At 46.3% G+C, this 23,391-nt stretch overlaps 1 protein-coding gene and 1 long non-coding RNA gene across 2 annotated transcripts in view; one reads left to right on the forward strand and one right to left on the reverse strand.

Annotated features, from left to right (window-relative positions):
- Nucleotides 1-23,391, reverse strand: part of LOC140219506 (uncharacterized) — a 78,480-nt gene that overhangs the window by 18,846 nt on the left and 36,243 nt on the right. The gene's annotated exons all lie outside the window — the stretch shown is intronic.
- Nucleotides 5,164-6,750, forward strand: LOC126533804 (uncharacterized). Its single transcript, XM_050181006.3, has one exon. The coding sequence runs from the start codon at nucleotides 5,453-5,455 to the stop codon at nucleotides 6,668-6,670; it is 1,218 nt and encodes a 405-aa protein (XP_050036963.1). The 5' UTR covers nucleotides 5,164-5,452; the 3' UTR covers nucleotides 6,671-6,750.

A 23,391-nucleotide genomic window follows, 5' to 3' on the forward strand; every position in this document is an offset into this window, starting at 1 on the left:
AAAAGAAAGAAAGATACCTAAAGAAAAAATGCCGGGATAAAGCATTACGAAACTCAAGCACACCATGCTACGCTACTTGCAAAGTCAAATGTACAGGCAAAACGCGAACGCTGAGGCACAGCGCACGTCGCCAGAACAAGCAACACCTCTGCAGTCACCAAACAAAAAAAGTAGGTCTTTACCACGGACCTGGTGAAGACAACACCTTTTAACGCGATAGCGTTAAGGGCTCCGTGTCGTAGGAAATCCCGTGTCGGAGTCGGCGTCAAAAAATTCGTAAAGTCAGACTCCCACACACCCTACAGGCTTGACAGCGTCGGACTGTAATTTGAATCTGCGAAAAAATAATTTGAATATAGGAGAAAATCTAATGCCGGTTACGCGGAAACTAAACACAAGCCCCTTTTCCCCTTGCTTACGGGGGTATGAACCGTTCATGAGGAACTGCTTGTAGCCTCTGCCTTACGGGTGCATAAGCCATTGCTCTGCCTGCACTACCGCTGAGATCGGCCCACTATTGTTTTCTATCGGTCCCCGAGTCGCAGGATATCCGGTGTCGGTGTCGGCGCCAAACGGGGCGCGATAACGTTCTCGGGTCCCACTCTTAAAGGCGAAGCTTAAGAGGAAATTTGCATTAGTAAGATCTTGATGAGGGCTAGTTGGTTCATATTTAGAACTGAGGTTGAACAGCGCGAATAAAACAGGACACGAGGAAACAAATACCACAGACAAGCGCTGTTACCTTGTTTTATTCGCGCTGTTGAACCTCAGTACTCAGGAGGAAGCTTTAGCTCAGATCCTACTCCGATGCCGCCTATTCAAATACGTGTAAAACACAAAAGCACTTTTCTGGGATAACCCCAAGGCCTATTTTAATGATATTTGTTGCATTTGAGAGAGAGAGAGAGAGAGAGAGAGTTAAATTCTAGTGAATGTTGGAAGCGCAATTTCGATTCCGGGTGTGAATTTTGTTAACAGAATGTTAAAGAACTAGCATGTTCGAAAAAGGTATACGTACGAAGTTTATAAATTAATAGCTCTCCATCAAGAACAGATATCGAGGTTCTGTAAACGGCATCCATTAGATCATTGAAAGCGGACAAATTCGATATGTCAATTGATATCTTACGTGAATTCGTTACATTGTGTACAAGCGTTCTGCAAAAGCTTTATTTCCATATTACTGAATTCTCTTGGCTTCATGCGTACCATATGAATTTTGTCCGCTTTAGATGTACTACCAGATGCAATTCACATAATTGTGCTATCATTTTTGCTTGCTGAGTTATAGAGTTGTAAACTTGACAGTTTCGTTTTCTGAATATGTTTAATTTGTGCCGGTCTGTAATAAAGATTTACGACCTAAATAAAAAATTCGAAACCAACAGTCACTAGGCCTTGAGTTTTTCTCTTAAGTGCAACAACCCTCGTGAAAATTTGTGCTGTGCTTGTCGAGAAAAACGAATTCTCCTTTTACATTTATTTTGATAGGAGCGCCCGAGATAAAGCTTCCTATTAAGCATCCTCCAAGTTATATTGTAGGAAAGGTGGCTCCAGCCTTGAGCTTCCTTGTATATGCCTATTACTCATCGATTCGAGTCGCCACATTGCCTTGACCTTACGTTTCCTTAGCGTTGCTTCTATTCTCGATGCTTCCCTCCTGAGGCAGCTGAAGTTTGTAGTTAGGCGCAGCACTAGCGCAAAGCAAAACCTTTCGTCAATAACCATCAAGTAAAGCAGAATCCGTGAGGATGTGCGCTAGGCAAAAGAATCATGACTACCTAGCTTGATCAGCGTATGAAGTTCACGGGCCACGTTTCGCAACGCTTCGCAACGATCGTTTCTCGAAGCCACGTATATTGGCTAAGCCTGTCTTACGTTGATTAGTTCTTTCTTTATTTGAATAAACTGCAGGCCCTTCACGGCCCGTGCAGGAATGGTGCAGAAATGTAATGGTACTTGCGAGTACATAGTAAAAAAAAATCATGGTGGGAAGTCAATACACTGAATGAGGACAATAAAAAAATTTAATTATGAGGTTTTGCATGCCAGAACATCCATCTGATTATGAGGCACGCCGTAGTTGGGCACTGCGGAAACTTGGACCACTGGGGGTCCTTTAATGTGCACCTAAATCTAAGTACACGGGTGTTTCCGCATTTCGCCCCCATCGAAATGCGGGATTCGATCCTGCTCAGCAGCCTGACACCGTAGGCCCTAAGCAACCACGGTGAGTTAAAAAAAATGAGGTTCATAAAAGCGTAGATGCCATTGTAACATACAATATCATTTGTTAACTTGTCCCACTGTGAAATGGCCGACGGAAAAAGGGAGTGTTTGTGAACGTCAACATGACTTGGGGGTAGATGGATTGTCTTAGAATGATTGAGTCTGGTTGAGCTTCTAGGAGTATCATGCAGGTAATGAGAACGTGTTATCTGGAAATGACCATGGTATAACTGATAAATAAGTTTTAATCGAAAAATTACTCTTTTCAGCGAGAGGGACTTTAGGTTTGCCCTTGCGACCAGACCTGAGACACTAGATTGCCTTTCGTAATCTGAATATACAAACCTAGCGGCTAATGTTTGCATGCGTCCTATTTTATTGACAAGCAGTTTCTCGATTTACCGGAACCTGCACGCTCGTCACTGTCGACAGCAACCGACGCGATAAGATAAGATACCTCTCCACGGCGTTGATGAATTACTGTCACAGGTTACATAAGACGAAGCGAACGGCAGCCGACGTGTTAAGATATGGAGGTAGCTCTCCGCGGCGTTGCTCAATCACGGTCAGAGCTTACATAAGACCAACCGAATAGCAGCCGACGTGACAAGATAAAGACATAGCTCTCCACGGCGCTGATCAATCACTGTCAGAGCTTACATAAGACCAAGCGAACAGCAGCCGACGTGATAAGATATGGAGATAGCTCTCCATGGCACTGATCAATCACTGTCAGAGCTTACATAAGACCAAGCGAATTCATACCCTGATGCGGACGAACGAGAGTAGCTCTGATGCATGATGTGAAAGAGGAATATTCAATGAACCACTAAGAGCCAAGCTGCGCATGCGCCTACAGACCAGTCTGAAGGTGTAAAAAAAAAAGTGCGAACCGACGAAAATTAGCCGCCAAATTGCAGCCACATCTATTTAACGAGAAGGGCTATGACTTCATCGCGGAAAGAGCAGCGTACTCCCAAATGGCGTGCCTACAGAGATGGAGCGGCACGCTTCCATTTTTTTTCTTTTTATCTCATTTCGCGGGGGCTCGCGTGATGCGAACTTCGTTCACGCAACCTAAATTATTCGCCTTTGCAATCTTCTTTCGTGGCCGCAGCTCGGCCGTTAATTAATGTGGCGGTAGCCGCAGTTGCGCGGTATTTCGCTTCTTGCGAAAATATTCAACAGCACGCGCCTTGCGAGTCTGTTACCCAACAGCACGTGTGGTTTAATGCGAATAATCACATAAAAAAAAGAAGAAAGGTTTCTGACTTGTGTCATCTCCCGATCCGCTCTCGGGCCCATTTATTACATTACGCGTCGCAGCACTATGCCGCATTTGATTTGAACTTGCAGAAGTCGAGGATTTTGTTGGCCGCAGTGTCAGAAGAAACTGTACAGTTTCATGCTCAGACTACCAGAGGAATACCTAACACTACAGTCGTTCAGCCGCTGTACCTCCTAGCAACAGAAAAGCTACCCCAGAAAAGCTACACCAGGCAGCGGAATAAGTATTCTACAAATTGGCATTGATCGAATTGGCAAAGCACCCTGCAGCGTCCTTCACTGTCTTTTACGTTTCAATTGAGTAGCATGCCAGCTACGAAATGTTTGCATAAGGTGAGTCGAACATTTGGCATTCGCGACAAATTCATTGGATTGCAGGATTCCGGTTGGTAAATATATCAAGCAGCATCACAGTGCGCGTGTCGCTAATTCTCGGTAATGTTCGAATATGATTTCTTTTTTTTTTGCAAGGTGAACGTTTCTGATTGTTTGTACTGTTCTCACCAACAAATGGCAAAAAGCAGGGGCGAGAGAGAGAGAGAGAGAAAACAAGGGTAGGAAAGGCAGGGAGGTCAACCAGAACAGCATCCGGTTTGCTACCCTACACTGGGGGTGGGGGAAAGGGGAATAGAAAGAGGAAGAAAGGGAGAGAGGAAGCACTGAGTACGTGTGGGAGCGACACCATACGCAAGGACACTATAAACGGTCTGTTAAGCCCGTGCACTTCAAGTACCGCACTAGTGCACGAATCGCTTTTCGAGCCAGTGACGGGTGTGGCCACGGTCCGAGTATCTTTGACTCGGTGAAACATCTCGAGTCCAGTCTGCGTAAAGTTGCCCGCAGAGAGAGGCGTTGGACATCGTAGCGAGGGCAGGTACACAATAGGTGCTCGATGGTCTCCTCGCACCCACAGGAGTCGCACATCGGGCTCTCGGCCATTCCCATACGGTAGGAGTATGCGTTCGTGAACGCCACTCCCAGCCACAAGCGACACAACAAGGTTGCTTCGCCGCGGGGAAGGCTAGATGGCAGTTGTAGCCGTAGCGTGGGGTCCAGTTTACGTAATCTGCAATTTAGGCCACTTGAAATCCAGAGATCTTGGGATTTCTTACGCGCAAGTTGGCGAAGTTCTCTGGCAGCGTCCGACCTCGCCAAAGGTGTTGGACGCGTCTTGGTATCTTCGTGGGCACACCGGGCAGCCTTGTCAGCTAGGTTGTTGCCGACGATGCCACAGTGAGCAGGAATCCACTGAAATATAATGTGGTGTCCACTTTCCAGAGCATGGTGGTGCAGTTCCCTGATTTCAGATGTCATTTGCTCGTAGGTTCTGTGACGTAATGCGGACTTGATGCTGTGAAGGGCTGCCTTTGAGTCACAAAATACGACCCATTTCTCTGTAGGCTCTTCGGTGATGTACATCATAGCGGCATGGAGAGCTGCAAGTTCTGCCGATGTAGATGTAGTCGTGTGCGACAATTTGAATTTAACTGTAACGTTCTTGGCTGGAACGACGAATGCGGCAGTTGAGCTGGTAGGTGAGGTGGAACCATCGGTATATATCGGTGGAACCATCGGTGGAACCATCGGTGGAACCATCGGGCACGACGCTCTTTTCGGCACAAACTCACGCTTCTTCATGTCCCAGGTGCTGCTCGGATTCTTCGCTGTCGTGGCGAACGCCGACTTCGCGGTGGAACATGGCTTCACCGAACCTTGGCCAGATGCTGCTACAACGGATCTGCAATCATCTGCTCATGTCTTACACGGTCCGCAAGATTATTTGCTGGAAATCGTGTACGATCTCCGACGCACCGAAGTGGAATCTGCGCATCGGGGAACCTTTCCGGTTCCGCTGCGCGCTGGCCATATAAAGGACCAGCCAAGCCTAGAGCGACTGGGGCACGACGCTCTTTTCGGCACAAACTCACGCTTCTTCATGTACCAGGTGCTGCTCGGATTCTTCGCTGTCGTGGCGAACGCCGACTTCGCGGTGGAACATGGCTTCACCGAACCTTGGCCAGATGCTGCTACAACGGATCTGCAATCATCTGCTCATGTCTTACACGGTCCGCAAGATTATTTGCTGGAAATCGTGTACGATCTCCGACGCACCGAAGTGGAATCTGCGCATCGGGGAACCTTTCCGGTTCCGCTGCGCGCTGGCCATATAAAGGACCAGCCAAGCCTAGAGCGACTGGGGCACGACGCTCTTTTCGGCACAAACTCACGCTTCTTCATGTACCAGGTCAGTTACCTAAATGGAACTAAGTGTTATCGCTCTAGCAATGTTATGCTTTTAAGAGTGTCGTGCCCCATTAGCAAGCGACAAATGATTGAGTGTCTTGAACATGCCAGCCTGTGCTTCGTTGATGCTCTACTATTCTCTCTCTACGACGGCTGCCTGACGCTTTCCCAAATCTTACTGCTCCTATCGGGGGATGTAGAACTAAATCCAGGGCCCATGAATGCAGTTGAACGTGACCAAATGACAAACATTGAAAGGATTCTCTTAGAAATGAAAACAGGCCAGGAAACTGTGCTTGCGAAGTTAACGGAAATTACAACAAGACAATGTGAATTAGAATCCAAAATTACGGGCTTAATAGAGAAGACAAACAATGTAGAAAGTCGTATTGCTCGGGTGGAAAAAATGGAAGATAAATTTATGGCTAAACTAGACGACTTGGAGAATAGAAGCCGTAGACAGAATCTGGTCTTTTTCGGGTTGCCTGACAGGGAGCATAACGAGACGTGGGAGGCGTCTGAAAAACTAATAAGTGGAATATGCAAAGATGTGATGAAACTTGATGATATTTCGGTTGAACGGGCTCATCGCGTAGGCGTTTTCAGAGAAGGCAAAAACCGGCCCATAGTAGCATGCTTTTCAAGGTGGAAGGCTAGAGAAAATGTCTTTAAAAACGCTTGCAGACTAAAAGGCACTTCGTACAGCATCTCTGAAGATTTCAGCCGAGCCGTACAAGAAAAAAGACGTCAGCTTTGGAATTATGCGAAAGAAAAAAGAGAGAACAAAGAAAATCGTGTTCGCTTGAGTTATGATAAATTGATCATCAATGGGCAAACGTTTGTTTGGGATAGCGATATGCGGATGCCAGTTCCACTTCAGGCGCATGCGCGACTGGACAGAGGCAAATGACGCATTCCGAATTCCGTTCCTCCGAAAGATAACTCAGCACGTTGCTCGCAGCCTGAACGGCTCTCTGTCCTGCTTGTGAATTGTCGCAGCATAAGGAACAAAGTCGATAACTTCATGTCTTTAGTAGCCACTGTTAACCCTCAGATTGTGATGGGCACCGAATCATGGTTAAACAAGGATATACCTGATGTAGAAATCTTTCCGCCTGGTTTTACTGTCTATCGGAAAGATAGGCATGGACAAGGCGGGGGAGTATTCCTTTTGATATCAAATGCATTGTCAAGTACACAAATTTTATTTGAAAACGATTCTGAGTCTGTCTGGTGCCTTGTGAAATTGCCTAATGGAAACAATGTAGTCTACGGGACATTCTACCGTCCACCCGGCAGCAGCGGCTCATTCGGATTGCTGTCTGAGATGCTCTCTCTCCTGCCTAATAGCGTACTTCTAGGGGGGGATTTCAATTTGCCTGACTTCAACTGGAATGCTGGATGTGTGGCTGGCAATAGGTCCCGCATTTACACAGAGTTCGAAGAACTGCTCGGATTAAATGGATTGCAGCAGTACGTACTGGAACCTACGCGAGAAAATGCAATTCTAGACTTAGTACTTTGCAATGAGCCGAACATAATATCAAAAGTTACTGTTTGCCCAGGTATTAGTGACCACAGGGCAGTTGTCATAGAGCTTAACATACAGCGAGTACGGATGGCGCAAATTCCGCAAAGAAAAGTGTACAGCTACGACAGAGGAGACTATGCTGCTATCAGGACCGAACTTGAAAATTTCTTTCCTACTTTCCAATATATGTCAAATGCACGCTGTCCGTTAACTTTGTGGTCAGCATTTCGGGACAAAATACTTGAACTAGTCGAAAGTCATGTTCCATGCAGGTACCTGCGGCAACGAAAAAAACAAAAACCTTGGTTTAACGTAGAAATACGTAAACTTGTAAGGAAAGCAAGACAAACGTATAAAACATTTTCTGCCGACACCAGTCTGGCAAATCAGAAACGCTTGCAAGAGATAAATAAGCTATTGAAAGCAACAATTAAGGCTGCCAAAGATACCTTCTTTGTTAAATTAAACAAGGACTTGAGAGAAAACCCAAAATCTTTTTGGAAATATGTAAAACAAAATCGAAAAGAAGACATATCGATACCATCTTTAACTGTTGACGGCAAAACCGTGACGTCGGACTATCAGAGGGCGGAATGCTTCAACAAGTACTTCCAATCTGTGTTTTCGCTATTACCTGCTGGGGAGACTTCGCTTTTGAACAACGCCAATCGAGGCGATATGATGCCAGATATTGAATTTGATGTTAGTGGCGTCGACTCTTTATTACGGCATTTAGATGACACAAAAGCAATTGGACCTGATGGAATATCGCCAGTAGTCCTTAAAGAGTGTCATGGTATCATTTCTCCGTATTTAACGATCATTTATAAGCTTTCCCTTGAAACAGGCCTCATTCCCCAAGATTGGAAAACGGCAAGCGTGACACCTGTTTTTAAATCGGGCGACAGAAAACTCACAGAAAACTATAGGCCGATTTCACTAACGTCAATATGTTGCAAAATATTCGAACACATTTTATATAGTAACATATCTGCATTCCTTGACTCAAACGCTTTTTTTACACCTTCCCAGCACTGATTCCGAAAAGGCTATTCCTGCAACACACAACTAATAGAATTCCAGCACTTGTTATCTAAAACCATTGATAACAATAGTCAGGTAGACGCCGTTTTTATTGATTTTCAAAAAGCTTTCGATATTGTGTCCCATAAGCTCCTAGATGTAAAGCTCGCTGCATTATATATAAACGAAAACGTTCAAAATTGGATACGCAACTACCTAAACGGAAGAACCCAGTCTGTTGTCTTAAACAACGTTGCATCTTCACCAATAACTGTTTCTTCGGGCGTTCCTCAGGGAAGCGTACTGGGGCCCTTGCTATTTTTAATCTACATAAATGACATTGTCGAACTAATTACATCACCCATAAAACTATTTGCTGATGACTGTGTGATTTACAGAGAAATTACCACTGAAGATGACATAGATACATTGCAAACAGATTTAGATAAGGTAGCGATCTGGTGTAAAAAATGGAACATGAACTTAAATATAAAAAAGTGCAGTAGCGTAAGTTTTTCCAAAAAATTATCCAAATTTCAGCAACGATATAACATCAATGGCACGCTTATCGACGTACAGTCGGAATATAAGTATTTAGGAGTCTATTTTACCGAATCACTCACTTGGCATAAACAGATTGACACTGTCATAGCAAAAGCTAGCAGGATGTTACATTTTATTCGCAGAAATTTTAAACAGGCAACACGCGAAGTTAAAGAAACTTTATACTTCTTACATGTTAGAACAATACTTGATTATGCTTGTGTAATATGGGATCCCTATCAAGATTACCTCATCAATAGACTGGAAAAACTACAGAACCAAGCAGCAAGGTTTGTTTGCAATAATTACAGCCCGTACTCTAGCATTTCCGAAATGAAGGCCACTTTAGGATGGGATCTACTACATATGCGTAGGCAGAAGTTAAGGCTTAAACTATTGCACCGAATATATAATAATCAGACAGGTATTAATCGCTATAACTATCTCCTGGAACCAGATTATATATCGAGTCGCTGTGATAACAACAAAAAGATCTCAGCCTATAACTGCAGAACAAACACTTTTTACTACTCTTTTTTCCCCAAAACAATTAGACAATGGAACAGTTTATCAAATCATATAGTAAATGTGTCAAATAACGAACTATTCTATTCAATGCTGTGACGGCGCTCTTGTAAAACAAATGTATGTGTTATATATCTTGGAACCTGCTTGTTTCACGTTACTTGTACGCCTTTCTCTAACAGTTATTGTAGTGATTCTGTTTGTCAGTATATCTGTCCGAAAGCTTCTCTGTATTACTGGTTGTATTTTGTTCCCCCCTACGTAATGCCTTTGTGGCGATGTAGGTACTTTGTAAATAAAAAAAAATATATATATGTATGCGGTCATGATACGTCTGGTGCAGTAATGTGAGCGTAAGTTGCTTCAGAGCCGGCGATGGATGATTGGATTTTTTTGTGATTCCAGGAATAGCAAAATTCACTTGAGGCTGTCGCAGGCACCACAGGGGAGAGGAAGGCTTCGCCGCCGGTGTAAATGATGCCGGTATGTACTCATGATGAGCGCTAATAACTCGTGAAAAGGTCGCTTGAGGTCTCTCGGCTGGTAGGGAGGCCAAATGATGGTCGGGGATCCTTGACAGATGGCGAATGTGCGCTCTGAGAGAGTCGACAGCTACATGTGTCTGGATTGTATGGTCTCCTGCGATGGCGATTGTCGCTGCTGTTGAGGTGCACCTAGGCAGCCCTAAACACGTGCGTAGGGCTTGACCTTGTATGCTCTCCAAGGCGCGAAAGTTCGTCTTGCATGCATTTGACAATACTGGCATAAGAACACCCGGGAGTAAAACATAAGCTACAGAAACGCTAATACAACAATCCACAAGGTCGGTTGACGCCAGAAGGATGAAGTTCAGAAAACGTTATTTGCTGCTTATCACTATACCCCGCTGGATGAAGAGCCACCATAGCGTCATACTTTGCGTCTAGTATTCCGAGCATTTCCCGTCAGTATCCCGTCATATTGCCGCGCGATTGGCCGCGCTCGAGGCAAGTTAGCGTGTATTCGCGAGCTTCGTTCACGCTCGCACAAACACTTTCATGCAGCACGTATTGAGCAACGGAAAGCTGTATAGGGAGTTTCTCATGGTGCTCTACAATTTTCTCTTCGACACCTTTCAACGAATTATAATGATTTAGAAGTGCATTAATTAATTAAGACTAATAATATTATTAGGTGGAATACAAGAAGAATAATCTGAGCGACAGCAAATAAGACTGCCTTGGTTCACTCCCGCTACGTTGCATTTGCATATTTCTATAGTTTGGCTCAAGTTCCGTGAAGCGCCCTGTGCTTGTGTATGAGAGCGTTTGTCACCATGGATGAAGCCGGACACTCTGTCCCGGTTAGCCAAAACGTGCGTACTGCTGCAATATAACGACGGCGACAAAAAAAAAAAAAACCCCAAACACTGCCACATCTGCAAGTTAATAATATTGCTTTGTTCGTTGTGTACTCTCCTGCCCACAAAAGCACGCAGCACTCAAATCGCCTTTTCATTGCGGCTACTGCTGTGGAGTAGACATGACGATGCCTGTGATGTACGCATCGAAAACTTTGTGACGCGCTATATTTTTATTATTAATTGCATATAGAGATGACTTCATCATTGCTCCCAGCTGCTCCATATCACGTAACAGAGTAATGCACAGAAAAACAAAGGCTGGCTCAGAGAGTGCTAAAATAAATTTCATGTAAAGTCTGATCACGCTTATCCATAGTCCGCGGAAAATTCAGACGAGCACATTGTTACGTAGCAATACACACTACAATCTGCAGAGCAAGTCCTGATAGTTTGTTGAAAGCAAGAAATAAGCATGAAAATTTGAACTCATTCATGGGTAGTTGACATGCAGTTCATAACGCGTAGTGTACGGAATGCGCTATCTGCGTTATAACCGCGGATAGTCTCTTTCATGGAACAATAATGTTACTGATCTATGAGACGTATTCTACCATTGAAGAACATGCTGCACCGAACTTTTCTTATTGCAGAGCCCGACAAATGAAGAAAATCGGCTTTGAATGAAAACTTCGTCCCCCCTTCCTTCTCATATTGATTGGAGCACCCTGTACTGTACCGAAAAATGTAGAAGATACACAACAAGCTTTAACAAGTTCAAGAACATTTCAGCCGCACTTCCGAGATATAGTACACCGCAGCTAAGCTATATGTACTTAAGAAATAGGCCATGCAGGACGCAACGCATTCGTTAGTAATCATCCGTAATTGCTCAGTTGTTTAGGACTTACCTTAAAGCGTCAGCGGCCCACTTTTGTAGTTAGGTTGTTCACCACGGCTACCATATACAATTTTTTTAAATTGAGGAGACCTTTGTGTACATAGTACGCCACTTCTCGCGTCGGTCATTATTGTTTTTCCTGCCCGGAGTGTGATTAGATTCAACAAAAATATTTATTAAATAAATTCAGCAGCTGTTCAGCTTGCAGGATAATATTTTGGCTAATTAATTGATTCACGGGCCGATTTATTGTGTTCGGATCGGAAAACGTTGGAAAGCAAACGATTTGCCGGTCTTTCCCCAAAGATACACAGAATAATAAACGAAACAGTGATATCAGGAGGAAGTAATTTGTTTTCTCTAAGCACATCCAGTGACGGCAGTGCGTAGATTAGCCCGCCGGTAAAGCACCGGGTCTCGTTTCCGCGCCCGTCACGTAAATGCGATTCGCCGCCGTCTCCGTGTAGCACACCGTCCCTCGCTCAAGCGCTTCCGAAGCAAGTTCGCGCATGACACTGCAGCGAGCGCTTAACGACCCCGACTGGAAGGCTGAACAACGCACCAACTTGCATCTCAATTTCCCGCCCACCCACTCGAGACGACGCGCCAGTTTTCGCGCGCACCGTCGCCATGGGGGAAAACGCTCAACTCACCGCTTCTCGGCAGATGACCGCGCTAACGTACGCGTTAGGTTTATTCAGAACGTGGGACGGGGAAATGACGTGGAAAAGTTGGGTTACCGATGGCTAAAGGCGCTACATCTTCTTCTTCTTCAGGGCAGCTCGGGTGTTCGTCTTGAACGAGGCAGCTATGATGTTCGATGCGGCAGGATAGGCACCTTCCGCTTCCTCTACCCTAGCAAGAACGGCGTCAGCGACTTATCGTTCTATTTTTTTTCGTCTCCCGCTTTCCACACTGACGGGGACGCTTCTAGCTTCCCAGAAGTTTCTATAGCAGACGCGCTTGCACGAATACGAAACTATGGCGGTGCGCGCTCATGTGAAGCGACGTTGTTGTGACGTACGTTGTGCGACAAAAGGAGAGTTTAGTGCATTCACGCGTTCGTCGCCGACTCCTCTTTCGCCGTGGGATGTTTTATGTTTGGGCCATAACTCCACCAAAACTTCTATGGCATGATCTGAAGTGAAGGCGCTAAAATGACGGTGGACAAAGAAGAAACACACACACACACACAGGGCGCGATGTGTGTTTCTTCTTTGTCCTCCGTCATTTTAGCGCCTTCACTTCAGATCATGCTTAACCAACACGCCCAACTATCCATCCTAACTTCTATGGCGAGACATTGGGACAACCCCGAACATCAGCAAGAGCGCCTCCATAGACTTGACGCTGGTTTACGATTCCGGCTTCCACTTCGGTTGTGGAGAGGCAAGGAAACACTCATTCATCGATTATGGCTGGGTGTGGCATACACTCACCGATACCTTCACAAGACTGGACAAGCACGGGGCCCTGACTGTAGCGTCTGTCACACTCCCGAGACAATAGCTGCCGTACTTTGCGTGTGCCCTCAATATGCGGCCGAACGAAAAACACTCACGTCTAGAGTTGAATTCTTGGACTCCCGCCCCTTTTCGGAAGAAAAGCTTTTGGGCGCATGTAGAAGAGTTGACTGTGCCGAACGTGCCATAAAGTCACTTTTGAACTTTCTAAGTGAGACTGGTTTAGACGATCGCCTCTAGAACCTGTGAGGCGTGCAGTGAGTGCGAAATCTGTTTGCGCAATAACTGTTCGTGACAAGATTACTTTTTCTTTGAACAAGATTACTCTTGCGTGTATTGCTTCCACAGTGCGCATCCGCATATTGGACAACGTGTATATAGTAGCTCACTGTACCATAACGTAATCACCCACCACCTACCTTTCCCTGTATTTCCCACTTCCCCTTTTACCAGTGAAGAGTAGCAGACTAGAGACACGCTCTGCAGGCCGACCTCTGCTCCTTTCTTTTCATTAAAATCTAGTCTTTCTCCTTGGGCCATAAGCGAAAGAGTGACGTGGTCCCGGCTTTCTGCTGGGCTACAGTTGTTTCATGCTCATTTCGGATGTAAGAGAATGCGAAAAAAAAAAACCAGAAAAAAAAAACAGGGCACGCTTTCTTAGGAAGCTTAGTCGTGAGCTTTCCAAAAAATGACGAATTGCAGTTTTTAGATTTGAGCCTAAAAGCTGTTACACACGGCACGATTTTCAATCAGCGACGTAGCGATTTCCGTCGCTGCACAGGTAGACGAAAAGAGCGCACTTTTTACGCACTTGCGCTCTTTTTGTCCGCCTGTTTTCTACCTGTGTTCGCTCTGCCTTAAACGCAACTCGTCCTAAAGCATAGCCATGCACCAATTAGCCCAGCAAAAAACTCTTCTAAACAGGGTAGCCAGCCGGTCTGAGAACTGCCTAACCTCCCTGTCTTTCCGTCTATTTCTCGACCTCCTTCCTTTGACGTTTGATTCCGCCCACACTAGAGAGAGAGAGAGAGAGAAAGAGAGAGACGGAAGGAACCAGTCAAGAGCCCGTCTGGCTACCTTACCCTGGAGGAAGGGAGAAGGGGAAGAGTATAAGGGAGAGAGAGAGAGAGGATATAGGGACGTGCACGCACAGTACTTGAGTGGAAAGAAAGCTTTAATCATCAGGTCGCACGGCTACGCTCAGCCAGGTATACTTGCTTTTTCCTGGCTGCAGTAGCCTAAACACACTTTAAAAAACAATTACGGGCGTGCAGAAAACCAAGCCGCTAGTGCAAGAAAGGCCGCAGCTTGTCCCTAATGTGGCTAAAGTGGCGAACAAATTGAATAAAGTGGCCAGCAGGTACAAGGTATCTAATGTCTGCTCGGCGCAACAGGAGCTCGTTAGTTTATTCTCACATATTTCAGTGAGAGCTGTACGAAATTACGCTAACTTACAGTACGCCAAACAGGCCCATTCATGAATGACAGGGCAAAAGGAGCATACGAGCTTTCCGCAAGAATAAGCTCGCTACGCATATGTCGACGCGCTGTGGTTCTTATATGTGTGAATCGTCTTTCTAACATCCGAATCGTCCGCGGAAGTAAATATGCTCAGGCACGTGATTTAAACGCAGCATCTTACGCTAAAAAAAAAAAAAAAAGCCGTCATTTGTATCAGTGACTCGTCGGTGGCAATGCCAAGCACTGAACTTGTTTCTTTGACTGCATGTTAGTATGGCCATGCACATTTCTGCGAGTTCATCTCCGTGGTATGATTGCGGTGCGAGCAAACCAATTTGCGCACGCTGGCCTCCATCCTATAATAGTGAACCTGTCCGCTGTGAATAAATTTACTTGTGAGTGACACTCATTCCTGCCCTGCTCTTGATTTCTTTTTTCTTTTTGCATCCTATAGCAAGTTACACTGTTCACTGCAAGGTATATGTCCTCGTGCTGTATACCCACGGCAATAGCACACTGACTGCAGAAATTGACCCTTGCTGCACAATCGCCTCCGAGTTTGGATGGAAACATGTTTGTTTCGCAGCTGCGCCACGTATACAGTGTGCGTGAGTTCGCGCAAGCTCAGGGAGGACTTAATGCGGCATCTGTTTTTTTTTCCTGCAGCTGCGAAATTCGCGGTTTACAACGCAAAATGGAAACAAAGAATGCCAAATCAAACAAAATAAAATTGTAGGGAAGAGAATTGCTCGCACAAGGGGCTAAACGGTGGCACATTCTTCGTTGTTTTTCTTTTCCCCCTCACTTCTTTTTCTTTTCGTCGAGAGCAAGTGCGTAAGCATTCCTTGCAAAGCTGCGTGCGTCATTGAAGTGCGTGGACGTATACACCGATACAAAAAAATTTTTATTAAATTATGGGGTTTTACGTGCCAAAACCACTTTCTGATTATGAGGCACGCCGTAGTGGGGGACTCCGGAAATTTTGACCACCTGGGGATCTTTAACGTGCACCTAAATCTAAGTACACGGGTGTTTTCGCATTTCGCCCCCATCGAAATGCGGCCGCCGTGGCCGGGATTCGATCCCGCGACCTCGTGCACAGCAGCCTAACACCATAGCCACTGAGCAACCACGGCGGGTACACCGATACAACGACAATAGACCCGAGGCTGGGACATGCTTCTACTTCGTGTACTACAGTGCTTGGAAGGAGGCCTACAAAAGGCTTTATTATCTTCTCGGAAGAAAGCAAATTCGCGCAACTGTTTTTTTTTTTTTTTTTTAATCGCTGTGATAGCAACAATATTGTCGGCAGAGTTGCGCCGGGGCCTATTTATCAGAGAGCAGCATATTTGCGTCCAGTTAACTTTCTTCCTATAGATAAAAAGTGGGTTCTTCTAAAACTTCTAACGAAAATATATTAGTGAGAAAGCACATAGAAAAAAGGGGGGGGGGGGGTCGTACGAAGTGCTGACACCAATGAAAATATTTTAATGAAAAGCGGATCGAAGAACGCAGGGGCACCGGGTGGCATTACTCGTGCAGCAATCGACAATAAACGTAGTGGCACAGAAGTTGACAACGAATGCAATGCGAAGATTAAAGCGCTCCCAGGGCTGACGTCATGAGTTTATCCTTGGGAAAGCTAGCCAGAGAGCTAGCCTTGTTTTCCTGAAATATGCTATGCAGTACATCAGCTTGCAGCTTAAAGTGAGGAAGTCCGCATTGTTCGAGTAAGTCCTTGTGACCCATTAGGGAGAAACAGACAATAAAGCCACTAAAAATCGCACGGGGAAATTATCTATGCCTAATTTCAGTGTAGAAGTAAGAGGCAGGCATACTTAACACATACTAGGTGTCGCAATGGATTGTCACCACAATGTAAGCACAACCCGCTTGCATTATCTTTATTTGTGGGCGCTTAGAAAATGTGTATCATACACTTTTATTTTTTAGTTTTGTGTAAGGAAACTCGCTTTTGCCTGTCGTGTCTAGGTGCGTGCATTGTTTCATATGTGCGTCTTACTCACCTGTGCACCTGTTCATCTTACACCGCATTGCGGCCTTGTATATGCATTAAGCATTCTCTATACGCTTGAGTGCTTGAGGGCTTCTACAGCAGAACCACGGCTCATCGACAACAACAGCGATCGTTCCGGGATGATGTCAGAAGTGCCTCCATATTCCAATGGAATGCGAGAGGCTTGAGGTCACGTATTTCGGAGCTGAAGTCTAGGGTTTGACGAAAACTCGTCTGGCGAGAAAATAACATGGCTGAATAAACGTACACTCGCCAACTGAAAAAATTCAAAACACGGATTGACGTTTCGGCGCCCGATACGGGTGCCTTGTTCACAATGAGCGAATGCATGGTGGTCTTTATTATATATGCGTCGGAAGACGTAATGCGCTTGCGTACAACTCAGGGAGGGGTCCCCGTGTCCGGTTTATCGTGTTAGTAGTAGATTGTGTGCAGAATGATTCAAGGAGCAATCGGGATGATAATTTTTTCTCTCTTTCGATGATAGAAGCCGAATTCCAGTTAATACTGCGTCCAGTCTTTTCGTGGTGCTCTGCCAGGGCGCTGGAGACTGTGTGTCCTTTGGCTACATCATTGCGATGCTGCTGTAGCCTTCTTTTAAAGTTCCCCGTCTCGCCTACGTAGCACGCATGGCAGTCCTGGCAAGGAAATTTGTAGATGACACCCGGAAATTTTTCTTTTTCGAGGCGGTCTTTCACTCGGACGAGTTGTTGCTTAGCTTGCTTGAAGGGACGTGGCAGATTTGTACATCATAATCTTTGAAAATTCTTGATAATGACTCGCTCACGCCTCGTGCATAGGGGAGAGACGCCCATTTTCTTGTTCTCATCGGCCTTACAGGGGGTTCAGCTGCACGCTTTTCTTCAGTCTTTATAATCTGGCCGGGGTAGCCATTGCTGACCAAATCCTGCGTCACTCTCTTCAGCTCAGCTCTGCGTGCGTCAGTAGTCGAGCATAATCGGAATGCACGGGTGAACAATGTGGAGGCAACAGATCGTTTTTGTCCAAGGGGGTGGGCCGAATCAAAGTGGAGATATTTCCCTGTGTGTGTAGGCTTTCGGTAAACACTCGTGGAAAGGCCGGATGCAGTGCGCATGACTTCAACGTCAAGGAAGGCCAAGCGACCATTAACTTCTTCTTCAACGGTGAGTTCTATTGTGCTTTGGAAAGAGTTCAGGTGCTGCAGAAAAGGTACGACGTCTTCGCGGCGGATAATAGAAAAACAGTCGTCGACATACCGCAGGAACAATTTTGGGGTGGGCTGAAACGTCGTGAGGGCTTTATCTTCGAGGGCTTCCAAAGCAATGTTGGCACATGACACTGACACCGATGCTCCCATTGCCGTTCCAAAGACCTGCCTGTAGAATGATCCATTAAATGAAAAATATTTGTGCGTAAGCAAAAATCCAAGAGGCGGCACACGTCATCGACTTCGAATGGGGTGCGCAAAGGCAGAGATGTGTCGTTTTGTAATGCTGTTCGGCAGCAGTCAACAGCATAATCCACAGGTATGCGTGTGAACATAGACTTGACGTCAAAGGAAACCATGACGTCTTCGCTCCCTAAAGTCACGTTCCTGACCTTGTCGACAAAATCAGCGGAGCCCTTTACGTATGTCGGCGTTCGTCCAACGAGGGGTCGGAGCACACCATGAAGATAGGCAGAGAGACGGTGCAACGGCCGCAGCGGGACATTAGGTTTGTGAACCTTAGGCAGGCCGTATATTGCAGGAGCTGAGCCGTTGTGGCACAGCAGCTGGTTATACAGATGCTTCTTTTCGGGAGGCACAAACTTGAAAACGTCAGTCAGTAGCTTCTGAAGTTCTGACTCGGTCTTTTTTGTGGGGTCCCGGTTGACCTTTGAATACGTGGTCAGGTCCTGGAGATGTTCCGTCATCTTTGAAACGTAGTCATCCCGATTCATGACAACCGCGGCATTCCCCTTGTCCGCAGGCAAGATGACAATGGCTTTGTTATTTTGCAGTCTTTTCATGGCTACTTTATCGAGGTGGCTGGTACTTGAGGTCCTAGCATTACGAAGCTTTGAAAGAGCCCCAACAGCGCGGGTACGTGCTTCGTTTTGCAGAGACGGCTCGACATGGCGTACTGCCTCCTCAACTGCACAAGCCATTTTTCGCATACTTGGCATGGTACCAATGTTGAAATTGAGACCGCGGTTTAGTAGATGAAGCTCTGCGGTGTCAAGGTCGTGCGACGACAAGTTGCAAACACCAGCTTGGTTGTCAGGGGCCGGACGTTTGTCCAGCAGAGACGAAAACTTCTTTTCCTGGCACCTTTCTCTTTTTTGTCGAGTCGCCGTAACTGCTCCGTTAGAGTAGAGTAAAATCTCGTGGAATTCCGTGGGAACGGTGCGCTCAAGCGTGCGTTGGCTAAAGAAAACATCGTTCTCCAAGCGCTTTATGGTAGCCTTCGTTTCAAGGATGCGTGCTTGTAAAAGGAGCTTCTCGCAGCGTGAGATAGCATGCTTTCCAAACGGCGTACGAACCAAGACGGGTAGGTGAAGCGACTTCGGGATGATGCTGTGGGCTTTACAGCGCAGGTTGAATTGCAGGTGGCATTGAAAAGATGCCAACTTCGACTTGAGGGACGCAAACTGTCGAATCTTCGTTACGGCGGACCGTCCATGCTTTTCGCGAAGGGCAATGAAGTCTAGGGTTTGACGAAAACTCGTCTGGCGAGGAAATAACATGGCTGAATAAACGTGCACTCGCCAACTGAAAAAATTCAAAACACGGATTGACGTTTCGGCGCCCAATACGGGTGCCTTGTTCACTGCGGCTGTTACCAGGGCTTCCGCGTAATGAGGAAACAATGCTGTGCCGCTTACGCTTGGGCGTCGCATTTACGAATGCATATACGTTTTTAATTGGAATGGCTGATAGCGCCGAGTGCAATGCCTGCGGTGTCGAAGAAACTATAGACCATCTACTGTGCTACTGCCCATCATTTGAAAATGAAAGACAAGAACTTTGCACAGCTCTCAACCAGTTAGATAGAAAACCGTTCACCTTGAACAAGATCTTGGGACCATGGCCTCGCATATCGCAGCTACAAAAGGCCACAAAAGCGCTGCTGCGATATTTGAAAGATACCGGATTGAGTCAGCGTCTGTGATCCGGACTAAGTGACTGAACGATATCCCCGGTGGACTTTCTCTTCTTTCTTTAATCTTTCCGTCCCCATTTCCCTTTCCCCAGTGTAGGGTAGCCAACCGGGCTCAGTCCTGGTTAACCTCCCTACCTTTCATTTATCATTTGCTCTCTCTCTCTCTCTCTCTATACGCTTGAGGGCTCAGTGTATGGCAGCATGTACGCGTGTCTTACCAATATACGTATACGTTGGTGCGCATATAGAAATGTACGTTGTAGCTCTTATATATATATATATATATATATATATATATATATATAAATTTGCATTATTATTATGCAAAAAGGAGCAGGAGCCGTCACCATTATCGAGTGACTGCATCTATTTCTTTTATTTTCATTTCAGTAAAAAAGACATAGGCAGAAGGAAATGAAAGTTAATGGAAAGGTGACCTGGCGTGGGTGGGAGGCGAATCAACGTATTCCGCATTACGCTACCACCGCGCCACCTTCTCGCACACTTTTTCGGGTATTTGTGTGCCCGCGTGTGTACAAGATTAGCCGTGTGTACCGCTGGCTATAGGAACTACCATGCAAAATAAAAAGGTAAAGAAAACAGCTCTGCAATGTATTTTATGCACTGACATTCTACAAGATTCCTTACTGTAACGATTATTTATTGTAGACACTAGCTATTCCTAAAAAAAATGTTTTTCTATCACGAAGCTGCTTCATTTCATAATAAATCTTGCATCACATCGCATCTCGCGTCGAAGAAAGCACGTTTGCTAGGCTTGAAGCTTGCTCTTAACCCCTTTCGTGCTGCTTCAAAGACAGCTTTCAACGAAAGCGAACGCGCTCAAAATGGCGCAAGTGCAAACTCCCTTTGGGGTGCACATCAACGCCCTCACGAGGGGTGCCTAAAGGGTGCAACAATGGGCATAGATTCAAAGAAAGAAGCCAGTCAGCACTCTTACGGTCGTTAATATCTTTACGGCGTGTTGTCATTCAAGAATACCGAAAGTGACTAGTCGAACTGCGGGCGAATGGACGGATAGGTTTCATTGCTGTTCCCTTTGAGGCAGAGTCGTGTCTAACGCCCGCTAAGTTCGTTACGTTTATGTTGGCGGGCATTTACTCACTGGACAATGATACCCTCCGTGACTTTATGCCACTCTTATGTGGTGAAATCGGCCATGTGGAAGACATCGTCTGGTTGTGCATGCAGTTCGAGGGGAAAGGACTGGCGTTGCCTCAAAGCCTGCACTTAAGCGACGTCTACCGCCAGCGGGCCTAGTGTTCCCTGACAGGTCCGGAGTAGTCAGGAGGAGCGTTGTACGACTGTAGACTGCGTTTCTTTTTAGAGACATGGAGACGAATGAAATTTAGTGACACACCCTTGCTAAGGCACGTTTAGATTCTCAGGCGGGGCAACTGCCGGCCAAACATGCCAGGCCTGTTGTAACACCATGATCTTTTTTTTACTGCATATTGCGAGTGTCGTCAGTGTTAAGAATCCGTCTAAACATGAGTATTTTATTAACACAAGACGTAATACTAGTTTTTCTATTTATTGGGTTTCTTACCAGTTTTCTAGTCTCTAGACTAAAATATAAGCTTGAAGTTAGCAAAGTTTCCGTTCCTTCTTTTTTCTTTGTCTTCCCGCTTTATCTTCTATCGCGCGTACTCCTATCAAAGTCCAACATACTTTGCTCATCCTCTCACAGACTTGACGACACGGCGATGTCAGTGAACTCTGCCATATTAGACTTTTCCCTCGAGCCTACGCACTTCCACGCACGCGGCTTTCGCATCTGCAGCGGGAGAGCGGCGCGCATAACCTTTACCGAAACCTCCCGATGACGACTGAACAAACGCAGGTGAGACCGGATCCCGCTGCAGCTGGACATCGCAGCCGCACAGCCTGGAACGTCTTCTGTAGCAGCACAGCAGCGTGGGTGAGAACGCGCGTAAGCCCGGTGGGCCAACGCTAGATCGTGAATGGCCTTCGGGAATGCCTCCGTGTCCGGCCTCTTCTCGCCGTGACGCATCCATTCTCGCCCACGCGAACTTGGCGCTTAAGGGCGAAATACGATTGGGGTCGGCGGATTGTTCGACAGGAACGTTGGAGCCTCGTTAGGCGCTGCGCGAGTCTACAGCAACGAAATAAGAGCGTAAGGGCTCCCCACTCACTATGAAGACAGGAGCGGGAACGAACGGGGGGCTGGATGCAGCGAATGCGAGACACGGCGCCTTACGGTGGGGTTGCCCAATCTTGGGCCAAACAGATAGAATGCTCACGCGGAACTATCCCAAAAGGCCGGAAGTTCAGGTGATAGAACAGGTGACGGGGCAGCCTCCCAAAAAGGGAGCCCGTCGATTGGGGAAGAAAGGACACACGAAGCAAACTGATTGCCACGTGGTCGCACGAGAGGGAAACGCGGACAGTGATCGAGTGGGGCATATGAATAGAGAGAGAGATACATAGAAGAAAGATACGGAGTACTTGGGCCTACGTTGCGAGGCGTGGCCACGCAGCGTGATGCAATCATTAGCAACCGTCACACAGAGTTCCCTGGGAAACGAACAGTTGGGTAGCGTTGCATAGTGGCAGGTGGCGGCCTTCTCAGGGAGCTTCCCGATAATGCCACCTTGCGCCTGTGCAGGGTAGCAAACCGGACGGGCATGTGGCTGACCTCTTTCTTTATATAGTGCCAGCGAATATGCACGCTTTAGTGTACGAGCGTGTAATGAGTGGCGCCGGTGGAAGAAAGACGTCGGTGTTTGTATGTGTCTTGGCGTGCTTCGTGTTTGTTAAAGGGAGGTAGCGAATGAACGGCTTAGCGTAATGCACAGCGCATTCCGCTTTGTCCACTATTTCTAAGCGACGGCTTTTAGCTGCTTACACACCAGGATAAAAAAAAGAAAATTGCCCGAAGATTATGATTCTTGGTAATGTGATCTTTGAACGCAGCTGCTGCCTTATTTCAATAACCGGAACCGCATACCGAACACGCAGTGCCGAATGGAGACGGTTTTGCGTTTGGAGTGGGCAGAACACACCGCGAACCGCCGCTATCGAGCCGGCGCTCCGGCGACGCGCCATCGTGCCATTTTATAGTGGGTCACCGCCGCGGAAAGGGGGTGGGGGAATTAGCAATTATTAGGTTATGTTTCTTTTGAGGTGGGATGAGGAAACCGGTGGAGGACAGGGGTGGAGTGGAGTGGAGGCCACACACTAATTCACTCACAGACAGGCTTCAATGTGGCCGCACAAGGTTGGGGTCGGAAGTAGAAGTCTGTGTGTTCCTGGTGAAATCGGCACATCCGCCGTCGTCATTATTCGTTTAATTCCACGTTAGGCAGGTGAAGCACGAGTAAATATAAACTGATAAAATGAGTGGCTGTCGTGAAATAATCATATTTCCGCAATAGAATAATTCGAACCACTTCGACATTGGCGATTCGTTCGGATCGTTCGGAGCAGCAGCAGTTGTATATGTCGCTCCCTCATAAGTTCCCCGCATGATTGCACAACTATTACGCATTCCTGAGCCGCTGACAAGTACTGCTTCCATAAACTGAAAATATATGTCGCTTCAAAGGTAGCTTAAGGCCTCACATCAACTTTTGAACTTAGAAAATACGGTATTACACTTTTAATTCTTTTTTCGGTTCACCCACGTCAAAACTGC

The sequence above is a fragment of the Dermacentor andersoni genome, chromosome 7 (genome assembly GCF_023375885.2).
Source record: "Dermacentor andersoni chromosome 7, qqDerAnde1_hic_scaffold, whole genome shotgun sequence".
In the NCBI taxonomy this organism is placed as follows: Eukaryota; Metazoa; Arthropoda; class Arachnida; order Ixodida; family Ixodidae; genus Dermacentor; species Dermacentor andersoni.

What these genes read in the sequence shown, in the direction of transcription:
- LOC126533804 (XM_050181006.3), top strand. Translation starts at nt 5,453, where the DNA reads ATGTACCAGGTGCTGCTCGGATTCTTCGCTGTCGTGGCGAACGCCGAC.